Raw genomic sequence first — 14,276 nt, 5'->3', positions numbered from 1 at the left:
ATTTCACAGATTTTATTTTAAAGTTTTTTTTTTGAGTTATACAGCCCTTACAATGTTCTAAACAATCTGACCACTTGACTTTTGAGCAAATTACTGTAAAACCCTTGCCTCAAAAATATTTGTACGTATAATTGTCCAGTAGTACTTACTGGCAAACAATTATTTTTGGGTATAGCATATCCTGTATGTTAATCTCTAGCCAACATACATCTGAACACCATGTTATATATGTGAAAAGGATGGTTTTGAAATATGTTAATATTTTGTTCTAGAAATTTTTTTCTCATCATGACTTTAAAATAGTAAGCATGACTGCTGAACCAGTTTATCTATGGTTATTCACATGCAACTCATATACTGTAAACAAGTGTTACCAAGGTTTGCAGAGCAAGTTGGAATACTATATACTTTCATTCTTAATTATCATGGTCTGCTGCTAAAATGAATTACAATTGTGAGTTCTGTCAGCTGATAAAAGGTTATTTTTAATCTTTGATCATATTTTTATAATGGAATTTGTTGATTCCAATCTAAATTTCAGATTTAAAAAAATGTCCATTGTATGTTATTGTAAAACTGCTTTAGTGAATATGGAAATGAGACATTTATGTAACAAATCTGTGATTTATGTTCCTTATAGTAGAAATCTAGTCAATGCAAACATAAACAACAAAGAATATGTCCTAATTAGGAAATAGACTTTTCACATCATTTGCATAAATTTGAAATAAAAATTCTATTTATATTGTCGAAATACTTTCGGTGTTAGATATTTTAGTAATAATTGCTTTGCTTTTATCAATTAGAAAGTTATCTTTCCCGATAGTTTGTTCAAGGACAGAAATATCATTTAAACATGCTTTTAGCATTGTAAAGTGGTAATGAATACTAGCCCTGAATCATTTGGTTTACTCCTGGTTTGTGGTCATGGTACAAAATTTTTGCAAAATGGTAATTTTAATTTCCAAAATAAGAACTACAAATATTCTTTAGAAATATTTGCATAATATAAACATTTGAGATAAATGAGATGAATAAATGGCCATTAGAAAAGTCCTAGATTTTGTTTTTGCTCAAGGCGCTCAAAGTGCCAAGGTAGATAAAGTCTGAAATTGGAATAAGTAAGAACAACATTGGCAAATGGGGCTTTGTCCCTTAGTTGGTCGTAATAAGAAATTGTTATTTTTCTAATGATCCCAAATTTAAAATGTCCAGCAGGGAAAAAAATTGATTCCTATAATCTTATTGGCTGAAATTTAAGAGATATCCTTACAAAAAAAATACTTTCGATTAAAGAAATAATGTTTGTTTATATGGTGTAAATAATCCTTGAATAGTCATCTTTCAAACTTTTGATTTTTGTGCCCATTTAAAATTCAAAATTGTCATCCACTCAAAACATGGTAAAACATTGGACTTATATAACAGATGGTACAGAACCAACTTTGAGAGGGAATCAGAAAATTGAAAAAGGGAGTACTATTGAACTTGTATATTTTCAGGTTGATAATGTCAAGCTTCTAGAAAGATACAATGCCAGGAAATCAACGCTTGGAACTCTCTATCTGACGACAACCCATTTGATATTTGTTGATGCTCAAGGCAAGAAAGAAACATGGGTATGTTGATTACAATGTATTTTAGAAAGACTTACAGTAGTATTAAACTATTAATTAAAAGAGGTGTGCGGTATACATCAATGGGACAGAAACAAAATGACACAAATAACCTAAAGACCTCTAGCTGTCAATTAGTCCAGGAATGCTCTTGGGTTTTAGGGACAGGTTTGGGCTATTGAATATCAGAGAATTCTCAAACTAGCAGTCAAGATGGATTCTTCAATAATAGACAGGTGTCTATACAAAATGTCAAGCTCTAAATTGCCTTGAGTAAAAAATAAGATGTGAATAAATTTAACAGAAACTATCAAGACTAAACCAATTAAAGAATTGAACTCCTTTCTCCTACATTATGTTGCACAGGCCCCACGTCTCGACCAATCAGAATTCAAAACCAATGTTGCTACCCATAATGCAGCATCTCTTTTAATTGCTCCATTGATTACAAATATACCAGATGTGAAGGAAATAAATATAAAATAAAAATCCTACTAACAGATACCAGAATAGGCTGGCTTTTTATAACATTGAATAATTAACTGTTTTCCCAATCTCCTGACAAAACATCATGATTTACCATAGAGATACTTCACAAATTTAGAAACCATTTCTGTAGATTAATGACCAAGCTGAAGTAATTGAACAAACACATTTCATAGCATAAAATGCACCAGACCAAATATGAATTGTGCAATACTGATAACAATGTTCCAGAAAATTGCATGATTTGTGCATTGATATGCAACAAAATTGATATTTAGTTTTAAAGGAGGTCAATTTTGTGATATAATACCATGAATTAACCAGGAATTAACTATTTTTGGAATGTTGTTCCATATGTACTATTGAGTATTGTGTGTCACATTTTCAGGAGATTTGAACTTGGCATAGATTGACTTGAACAAAAATCGAAATGATATTTATGTGTCCATAGAATTTATAGAGTGTGCTGCTGGTATATAAAACTATTTATCAAAGTAAGGCAATTGTGACCCCAGCTGACTATTATAATCATAGCATTAGTTTCGGAAGTTTTGTAAAACTCATATCTACATACATGAAAAAGAAGATAATTGAGTTTGTGTGTTTTCAATACCTCAGCATATCACACCAATTTAAGATCCAAAACTCAAACACAGAAATATCAGTTTTCTCAATAGGGAAAGAAAATATTGTCTGGTTTGTCATATATTTTGGTATGAAGATTACTAAGAAAGATTCTGGCATCAAAGGCCTAAAAAGAACAACAATTGGTTTTAACATTGATTTAGTAAAAGTAAGTTGAGGTGGATAACTTTTATTGCTTTGTCAAAAATTATTCTATATTTATTAGAATGTTTTAAATGCAACAAATCCACAGAGAACAAAGGAAAAGATTTTTTACAGTGTTTTATTTGCATTCAAACTCATTATTATGTCATAGCCAACATGGTAAAGGAAATTATTACAAAAATAAACCATGAATTCCAAACACACCTGACATTTTAATCAGTCTTTTAAAAGGGTTTTGTCATTATAGTATTTTTTATATCAAAAGTTTCATGTCTCTAAGGTAATAATCATCCATTCAAACTCCTATAACCCGATTTGTATTTTCCTTGTCAATTTCACTTTGTCATTTTCGTACTGTTAAATGAGGCAAAGTTCTAGGAGAGTTTGTAAATAAAATTTAATGTTAATTATTCTGTAGAGAATATTAATTGACCCGACTGTTGACAAATATTGTGACAGAATTAACCATGGCATTAACAATACATGTATTTTGGAAACTAATTTTGATATGAAATGTAGAGATTGCATGTTATAATTGTGGAATTGATTGTAATTCCTTCGTGATCCCTTGTTTATAGGAATTGGATGATATTAATCACAGCTTGATTAATAAGAAAGACATGATGGAAAAGTACATTATTTTTATACTATCTGTTATCGTAATTTGTACGATTTCGCTTTGATCTGAACTGGCTGATATTGTCAGTAGCGTTGGAATGGTCGTGATAAAAAAAGTATCAGGTCAATTCACAATCTTGCATGTGCAAGTGTATCACTAAAGAATCTACTTTTATTTCATTCACAAAAATGAATGTGTTTTATTCCGCAGTAATGCATGAGTGTATATTTGTCATTGTGTCAATGGAATTTCTGTATCTTGATGCTAGGTCTACCCAAATCTGAGTTTTCATTTGTTAGCTGAAATGTCAAATGGGCTAAATATAGGATATAAAAATCATATGAAAGGTTGCTGTATTATTTCCATTTACCCCTACGTCTACCTAAGGATTTGTATAGCAAGACTATACATTACAAATCCATGATCTACCCTTGTTTATATTAATACTATGCATATTTCCATTGTACCTTAGTTAAAAGTTTATAAAAAATCTCCAGTCAGTTATAGGATATTTACATGGAATGAGAGATATAAACTACATACAAGTTTTAATTGAAGATCCCATACGATGTATGAGTTGTATTTTAGATTGATTGATAGTTGTTCAACATACAGCAGCACATATCAGAGGTAAATTTAGTGGGGTGCATCTCCTTTATGGATGGAGCTACATAATCATATAGTTTTGGCATTTACTTTTACACTTCCCACTCCTAACATTGCCTTGGTGGACCCCCTTTTATCTCACCAGGGCCCGAAGGGCCCCATGTGAGCTTATGCCATCACTTGGCGTCCGTCGTCGTCCGTCGTCTGTCGTTGTCGTCTGTCGTCTTCTGTCGTCGTTGTCTGTCGTCGTAAACTATTTAAAAAATCTTCTCCTCTGAAACTACTTGGCCAAATACCTTCAAACTTTAACTAAATGTTCCTTAGGGTATCTAGTTTATAAATTGTATCAGTAGTTTTGATCCATTGACAAACATGGCCGCCATGGCTAAAAATAGAACATAAGGGTCAAATGCAGTTTTTGGCTTATATCTCAAAAACTAAAGCTTTTAGAGCAAATCTGACATGGGGTAAAATTGTTCAATTGGTCAAGATCTATCTGCTCTGAAATTTTCAGACGAATCGAACAACCCATTGTTGGGTTGCTGCCACCGAAATGGTAGTTTTAACAAAATTTTGCAGTTTTTATACGACCGCAAAAATTGAAAATTTTTTGGTCGTATATTTAAAGACAATTTTACACAATTTGTTCATCAAGTTTGCTAACATTTAAAAATCTTCTCCTCTGAAACTACTGGGCCAATTACCTTCAAACTTGAACTAAATGTTCCTTAGGGTATCTAGTTTATAAATTGTATCCGAAGTTTTGATCCATCGACAAACATGGCTGCCATGGCTAAAAATAGAACATAGGGGTCAAATGCAGTTTTTGGCTTATATCTCAAAAACTAAATCTTTTAGAGCAAATGTGACATGGGGTAAAATTGTTAAATTGGTCAAGATCTATCGGCCCTGAAATTATCAGACGAATCGAACAACCCATTGTTGGGTTGCTGCCACCGAATTGGTAGTTCTAGCAAAATTTTGCAGTTTTTTGTTATTATTTTGAATATTATTATAGATATATATAAACTGTAAGCAGCAATAATGTTCAGCAAAGTAAGATCTACAAAAAAGTTATTAAGACCAAAATTGTCAATTGACCCTTTAAGGAGTTATTGCCCTTTAAAGACAATTTTACACAATTTGTTCATCAAGTTGCTAACATTTAAAAATCTTCTCCTCTGAAATACAGGTGAGCGATTCAGGCTCTTGAGAGCCTCTTGTTTCAAATTCCTGGATCTGCATCTGAATATTCACTATGAAACAAGTTAAACATCAAAACTAGGGTTTTAAATGGGTGGACTCATAGAAATGTCATGAACATAGGAAAACATTGATAAATAGGGTTTGGAGAATTCCCTAATGAGTCAGATAATGGACAGCCAACTATTCTGAAATATTTGCATTTAGATATCAATTAATGCTGATTATAGTGACCTTGTATTATTCTGACCTATTTCACACATTTTTTAATTAGCCCACATGCAATGTTCTTTTCAATTACAGTTAGAAAATATAAGAAGTCTGATAGAGTGAAAAAATACGAATCAATACGTGAATGATAATGTCGTTTTTACTGAAAGTAAGCATGCATTGTAATACCACAGTAAACCAATAACTGACTATTGTATGGGGTATATTTAATTAAAGAATAGCAATAAATATTTCTTCCAATCTTAATTAATCAATTAAGATTTGAATTTTAAGCCATGTTCATGATGCTGGGACTATTATACTGACAGGTTTTTCCTTATGATATGACCTAAATACCGGACTCCACGAGACTTGCGAGGATTTGGAGAGAAAGATGTCAACGCCTGTGTTACGGAATTTATAATTTTAAACGATCGTCAAAAATGTTTCATTGTTAAGTATTAAACGAAACAAAATATAATTTGTCATTTAGAATGACACATAAAAGAGAGATGTTCAGGTTGAGAAGATTAAAGCGTAGTGAAACGGTCACTGATTTATGGCCACCGATTTTATTTATTATCCCTTTGCATTTGGGCACACTTCTGTTACGAAATATATTCTTATGTAACTAAAATAAAACGACAAAGTTAAAATATATTGTTTTTTCTTGCGTAAGAAATCAATTTAATGACATACCATCAATAATTACAATAATAATAAATTCCCTATGTGAAATAAATATAAATAACTCTTTAAATTTGTATCGTATAAATAATAAGGTTTTATTAAATGGAGGGGGCTAGATTATATTTAGCATAACTTGTTTCCTCAATGAACATAATTTTACAAAAGAAAAGAATTCTTGCAACAACAAAAAAACACAAATTGCTGGACAGAAAGTCACATAAGGTGATATTATATATTTTTTTCTTCTTTATTGTATGTCTCAGTTGATAATAAGAGAATAGAAACAAAAAACGAAAGAAAATTATAATCGCAGTTGCCATTTTCTCTAATAGAATAAACTTAGTGTCTGTCTTATTGTTTATTTTATCATTTTGGAATTAATCAGATATTTTTTACATTATTAAGACAAAGAAGGAATAATCTTTGCTGTACATGCAAAATCAGAGAGTACATATTGTATCAGACAAAATAGAAGACAACTCATTCATTGTTATGAAATAAATAAAAAAAGGTACCTTTGATCGATAATCAAATGTATGATAATTATAATGATAATTTTCTACTAAGAAAACAATTTGTGATCACCACAAATAATTTAAAAAAAAATTTAATTAAATTATTTATTTTGAAGATTTATAGCATACACCCACATTTGAACACTTTTTAGGTGAAAGTTGGTTTTTTATTGTTTCATAATCAGAAAATGGAAACAAAAAGGAAAGACAGTTATAATCGCAATATTGCCGTTTTCTCTTTTAAAAAACAACTTTAGTTTTTGTATAATTGTTCATTTTATCATTTTGGAATTAATTAAATATTTTTACATTAGTGTTATAAAATATAAAAAAAATTCCAATCATTATTTTAAAACCGTTTCAATTGGTAATGTAGAGCTGTATGTTATCTAATGTAGAGCTGTATCTTATCGTCAATAATAGGGAGTATGTAGTTTGACACATCTCCGTTTCAGTACCATATGGGTAATTAGAACTGACCCGACAAGGTAATCGATACGATTGTTGAGTGTCAAGTCCCATCAATATATTATGTCCCAGTATGGTGTAAGGGAAGAGAATGTATGTAGAATTGAAATTCCTGTTCTTTGTCATGTTTTTCATTGAGGTTTTACTATTTCATTCTTTCGACACAAATTTTTCTTTGTCTGTATACCAATGTACATGTTAATTCTGAAATCTGGATGATGTTTATTAATCACTTTCAGCTATTTTGAAAATTTCTGATAATATATTGTTATCTAATTTAGAGCATGACAATTAAAAAATAAGCACAGAAAAGTTAACTAACATAAATATAGTATGCAGTCATAGAAATTGGGGTTTACAGGACCGAATTGATGATTCTTGATATTTTTCTTAGGAATGTATCATAAAATTAACAAAAATCGACAGGACCGAATATATTTTTACAGGACATGTCCTGTCGTTCCTGTACTAATTTCGAGGACTGAGTATGCATTTGAATCCAGGGGCCCTGTGGCCGAGTGGTCTAAGTAATTCACCTACAGAGATCACTAGCATGTCAACATTGGGGTGCGTTTGACTCCTATCTTAATATGATAAGAAGAAACACAAGTGGAAAGCACAAATATTATGCAAAAAAAAAATCCCAATTACTAGCAATTCTATAATGCCAATAAAAGAATAGTGTGTTAACATTCTAATTATATGTAAGTCTCTTTTAATCACGCCAACTAGTAAACTTCTAAAGGGACCTTGTGTATTGATATTCTTGATCTTTGGAATTCTTTATAATGGCTCTAATCGTGATTAACATTTTCTATTATTGTAAGACTACTTTGTTCATATAATTGTAAGAGAATATGGTTGTGGGAGTGTCATGTTTCATATTACCGGTAATTGGCAGTGAGTTTTTTTCACAATTTTTTTTAGATTTAGTCCTTTAGATGTCAGATGATATTGAGTTTACTTATAACATTGATATATAAGTATTGACAGGTGAAATTGTATGTTTTCCCTTTTAATGTATCAACAGATTTATAGAGAAGTTATAGCACAAATTATGAGCCGGACAAATAGCAGTTCAATTATGTTTTCTTCCAACTCAATTATAAAAGGGCAAATGGCAGCTACAAATGTACAATGTAGTTGGATGATGATAAGGCAAGGGCTTATCACATATAAATCCCAAAGTAACAAGAAAGTCTTGAACCTAAGATATTACTTCTAAAGGAAAGGTAACATTCAATTAGCTTTGGCATTGAAATTACACTTAATAGATTCAGTAGTGCTTTTCAAATGTATAATTCCGCTCCTAAAGATGAGTCTGTAGAGATGTACTGAATCATTTTTGTTATCAATTAAAAAAGTAGGAACTCCACCTGTCCTGTTGATTAAAGGTAAATGCCAATGTGATAACTTCAAGGAAATGGAAATTAGAAAACAGATCAATGTGCATTAAAAATAACAGTGTTCAAAATTAATTGAATGCCATGATAATGATACTGTCCTCGATTTTATACGACAAAAACTAGTTTTGTTGAACAAAACACTTAAACAGAGAAATCCAAGCTATACTTATTCTAGATCTAGAAAATATCTCTTTGAAAAAAATTCACTTTGAGAACAATGAATCTTGGTTCATGTACTAATATAATTGTTACTGGAATAATGCTTTGTTTTATCTTTTTAAAGCTAACATTGAAAGTGAGTGAATACCTATTATCAAAAATTCTAGTGGTCTTTGTTATGCACATGATCTGAATTGATGCTGTATGATCATTAAGATTTTAATAGGATTTAAATCACGATCTTTAAGAAAGCTTGATTTAGTCTGAGCTTGGTTTTTTAATGACATAGAATTTCTGTAACCTGAAATCTTTTAATGACTACAGTTTCCTATGGATAGAGTTTTCATTGTTAAGTTTTAAAGGTTGCATTGAAAATCAATGAGAAATCAGAAAAAGGGCATTCAGTGCCAACTTAAGAGCTTTTCTTGGAGTGTTGGAGTGGGTAGATTAAAAAGAGTTTGTCTTGGGGTGTTGGAGTGGGTAGATTAAAGTATACAATTTAAACACTTTTTTACCTTCAAAAGGAAGACCATTCTCATTGTTACTTCCTTTGTAAGTTTTGTAAAGAAATTCTTTTGACAGAAAAAAAAGTAAAATTAGAGTTAGTCAGTTACTCAGTTAATTCAGAAAGTAAGTCAAACTTAATGTTTTTTCAGTGCTATAGGAAAAAGAAAAAGCTGAACTAAAATTTATCCACATTTTAAACCTTGTTGCAGAGCGATTTCTTTGTGAAATTATCTTTAAATGAGCAGTATAAAGTACTGTTACTTCAATGAAATTTTAAATTTTCCCATGAAAAACACATATTCTTTGGTAAAAGCAGATCTTACATATATTATTTGGAGACAGTAGGTGACAATTCCTTCATGGAAGATCCATCCAACTATGAGAGGATAGTTCTTGAATGCAATTTCAAAATTGGGAAAAAAGTGTCGAAAGTTCCAACTAATTATGAGAGGATAGTTATGGTTCTTGAATGCAATTTCAAAATTGAGAAAAATGTGACAAAATTCATACATGGGTAGTTATAAGGGTACTTTAATACATTTTAACAGCAAAAATTGTCTTTGCAGTGCCATTTGACAAAATATTTCAACCAAAAATCTATTACACTCTCATGGGTACAAGTCTTTGCCAGATTTTTATACGCACGTCAAAATTTTGACGGGATGTATTATGGTATACAAATGTCGTCTGTCCGGCTGTGTGGCATAAGCATGTCGCACCGTAACTTGAGAACGACTTATCCAAATTTCATGAAACTTAACATAGTTGTTTCTTATGATGGTCAAACGATCAGTATACTTTTTGGTGAAAATAAGATTAAAACTTTTTGAGTTACGGGACTTAGTAACTAAAACAGGTGTGTGTTTTTTTTCACATGTCGCGCCATATCTCAAAAACAATTTATGATTATTGCTTAAAACTTTACACACTTCTTAGTTATATTAATCTTAAGATCTGTATACTTTTTTGTGATGATTCAAAATTTTATTTTTGAGTTATTGAGTATTTTGTAAAAAAAAGGGGGAGGGGTTTTTCACATGTCGCGCCGTATCTCAAAAACGATTTATGATTATTGCTTAAAATTTTACACACTTCTTAGTTATATTAATCTTAAGATCTGTATACTCTTTGGTTTTGATTCAAAATTTTATTTTAGAGATATTGATTTTTTTTTTTTTTAAAAAGGGGGGTTTTCACATGTCGCGCCGTATCTCAAAAAAGATTTATGATTATTGCTTAAAATTTTACACACTTCTTAGTTATATTAATCTTAAGATCTGTATACTTTTTGGTTTTGAATCAAAATCTTATTTTAGAGATATTTAGTTTTTTGTAAAAAAAAAGGGGGGTTTTCGCATATTGCGCCGTATGTCAGAAACTATTTATGATTATTGCATAAAAATTCACACACAAGACGACCGCTCATGGCGCAGCTGTTTATTATAAAACTTATACTATAGGTTGATATCAGCAATATCTTGGACAAGTTCTATAATGGTGGACGATCGACTTTTTATACGACCGCAAAAATTAAAAATTTTTTGGTCGTATATTGGTATGACGTTGGCGTCGTCGTCGTCGTCGTCGTCGTCGTCGTCGTCGTCGTCGTCGTCGTCGTCGTCGTCGTCGTCGTCGTCCAGCGTCGTCCGGCGTCGTCCGAAGACACATTGGTTTTCGCACTCTAACTTTAGCTTAAGTGAATGGATCTCCATGAAATTTCACCATAAGGTTCAATACCACAAAAGGAAGGTTGGGATTGATTTTGGGGGTTATGGTACCAACAGTTAAGGAATTAGGGGCCAAAAAGGGGCCAAAAATAAGCATTTTTGTAACTTTCAGACAATAACTTGTGTGTAAGTGTATGGATCTCTCTGACATTGTACCACAAGGTTCCATATCACAAAGGGAAGGCTGTAATTGATTTTGGGGGTAATTGCCTCAAAATATTAGGAATTAGGGGCCAAAAAAGGGGCAAAAAACAAGCATTTTTCTAGTTTCATGACAATAACTTGTGTGTAAGTGTTTGTATATTTCTGAAATTGTACTACAAGGTTCCATATCACAAAGGAAAAGCTGGAATTGAGTTTGGGGGTAATTGCCCGAAACGTTTAGGAATTGGGGGCCAAAAAGGGGCCAAAAATAAGCATTTTTCTAGTTTCCAGACAATAACTTGTGTTCAAGTGTATGGATCTCTCTGAAATTGTACTGCAAGGTACCATACCACAAAGGGAAGGCTGGGATTGAGTTTGGGGGTGATGAATCATAAGGGGGTTCAAAAAATTTGGGGGGGGGGGTTTTCTTTTTTTCCTTTTTTTTTCTTTTAAAATTTTCCATTTTAAGTTGGTTATTTCTGATTTATATTTAAAAGCAAATAATAATGATATGGTAGGAGATACACACCAAACAGGATGTGTAAATTATTATATAATAAGTATTGTGCAATAGCAAGCAATTTTCAATTGCACAGTATTGCACAATAGCAAGAAATCTTCAATTGCACAGTATTGCGCAATAGCAAGAAATCTTCAATTTAACAGTATTGCGCAATAGCAAGAAATATCCAATAGCACAATATTGCGCAATAGCAAGAAATTGTCAATTGTACAGTATTGCGCAATAGCAAGAAATATTCAATTGCACAGTATTGTGCAAAAGAAGATACTTCTATAAATTGCTTATTTCTTGATCAATTTCAATGGGGTTTTATTCTTGAATTCTTGGGGTTCTTTAATATGCTGAATCTAACCGTGTATTAAGTTTTTGGATTTTGGGCCCCGTTTTTAAATTGGTCCACATTGAGGTCCAAAGGGTCCAAAATTAAACTTTGTTTGATTTCATAAAAAATTGAATTATTGGGGTTCTTTGATATGCCGAATCTAACCATGTATTTAGATTTTTAATTTTGGGTCCCGTTTTTTAAATTTGTCTACATTAAGGTCCAAAGGGTCCAAAATTAAACTTAGTTTGATTTTAACAAAAATTGAATTCTTAGGGTTCTTTGATATGCTGAATCTAAACATGTGTTTAGATTTTTGATTATGGGCCCAGTTTTCAAGTTGGTCCAAATCGGGGTCCAAAATTAAACTTTGTTTGATTTCAACAAAAATTGAATATATGGGGTTCTTTGATATGCTGAATCTAAACATGTATTTAGATTTTAGATTTTTGGCCCAGTTTTCAAGTTGGTCCAAATTGGGGTCCAAAATTAAACTTTGTTTGATTTCAACAAAAATTGAATATATGGGGTTCTTTGATATGCTGAATCTTACCATGTATTTAGATTTTTTATTTGTGGGCCCGCTATCAAATTGGTTCATATTGAGGTCAAAAGGGTCCAAAATTAAACTTTGTTTGATTTCATCAAAAATTGAATTATTGGGGTTCTTTGATATGCCAAATCTAACCGTGTATTTAGATTTTTAATTTTGGGTCCTGTTTTTTAAATTGGTCTACATTAAGGTCCAAAGGGTCCAAAATTAAACTTAGTTTGATTTTAACAAAAATTGAATTTTTGGGGTTCTTTGATATGCTGAATCTAAACATGTGTTTAGATTTTTGATTATGGGACCAGTTTTCAAGTTGGTCCAAGTTGGGGTCCAAAATTAAACTTTGTTTGATTTCAACAAAAATTGAATATATGGGGTTCTTTGATATGCTGAATCTAAACATGTATTTAGATTTTTGGATTTTTGGCCCAGTTTTCAAGATGGTCCAAATTGGGGTCCAAAATTAAACTTTGTTTGATTTCAACAAAAATTGAATATATGGGGTTCTTTGATATGCTAAATCTTACCATGTATTTAGATTTTTTATTTGTGGGCCCGCTATCAAATTGGTTCATATTGAGGTCAAAAGGGTCCAAAATTAAACTTTGTTTGATTTCATCAAAAAATGAATTATTGGGGTTCTTTGATATGCCAAATCTAACTGTGTTTTTAGATTTTTAATTTAGGGTCCCGTTTTTTAAATTTGTCTACATTAAGGTCCAAAGGGTCCAAAATTAATCTTAGTTTGATTTTAACAAAAATTGAATTCTTCGGGTACTTTGATATGCTGAATCTAAACATGTGTTTAGATTTTTGATTATGGGACCAGTTTTCAAGTTTGTCCAAGTTGGGGTCCAAAATTAAACTTTGTTTGATTTCAACAAAAATTAAATATATGGGGTTCTTTGATATGCTGAATCTAACCATGTATTTTGATTTTGGACATTGGACCATAATAGGTAAATTAAAAAAATTGAAGTTCTTAGACCACATTCTTTCTGTGTCAGAAACCTATGCTGTGTCAAATATTTAATCACAATCCAAATTCAGAGCTGTATCAAGCTTGAATGTTGTGTCCATACTTGCCCCAACTGTTCAGGGTTCGACCTCTGCGGTCGTATCAAGCTGCGCCCAGCGAAGCATTTTATTTTAAAAGAGTTATGACTCTTGGAAATATTAAATTTATGGAGAATGGCCTCGTTAGCGCTCTCACAGGTACAATTTTTTTTATAAAACTTATAGTATACTATAAGTAATGCTCTTGAAGGTCTGTTTGAAATATTTAGTATACAATAAAAAAAACTTTTTTGTCCCCCGCGCACGCTTTTTATTTATAAATTGTTTTAAAGAACAACAAAAAAAAGTGTTTTTTTTTAGTTATTGCCCCTGGATAGATAAAATATGTGCAATGCGAGGGATATTGGAACTCTGTTCTTTTATTATATTTGTGATATCAATATCTTGTTCACCTTTACTCATATCATTTTCATGTTATAATGTTATCATTTATGTAAGGACAATTAAATAATGTCTGGAACTATAAAAATATTTTCATTAATACTTTATTACGTATTAGATTTCTTTAATCATTGAATTGATTTTGTATGGATGTTGTTGAAATAAGTTTTAATGTAGTACAACCTGGAGTCATTCTCAAATTAGTGAGTTATTTCAAAAGTCACATGGGACTATTCTACTTTAACCTTAGATGAAATGATTGATTACTGCTGTCGGAC

General features: G+C 31.3%; 1 protein-coding gene across 3 annotated transcripts in view; it reads left to right on the top strand.

Moving 5' to 3' along the window:
* The window catches only part of LOC127714346 (myotubularin-related protein 6-like), a 77,496-nt gene that overhangs the window by 18,766 nt on the left and 44,454 nt on the right, over positions 1–14,276 (top strand). For all 3 annotated transcript variants that reach the window (XM_052220406.1, XM_052220405.1, XM_052220407.1), the window contains one exon: positions 1,503–1,619. In XM_052220406.1, coding sequence (XP_052076366.1) covers positions 1,503–1,619 — 117 coding nt within the window. The remainder of the gene's footprint in view (positions 1–1,502; positions 1,620–14,276) is intronic.

Source organism: Mytilus californianus, unplaced genomic scaffold (genome assembly GCF_021869535.1).
Source record: "Mytilus californianus isolate M0D057914Y unplaced genomic scaffold, xbMytCali1.0.p SCAF_9, whole genome shotgun sequence".
Classification (NCBI taxonomy): Eukaryota; Metazoa; Mollusca; class Bivalvia; order Mytilida; family Mytilidae; genus Mytilus; species Mytilus californianus.
The sequence above is the reverse complement of the archived record's forward strand: the minus strand, read 5'-3'. Positions and strand labels throughout refer to the sequence as shown.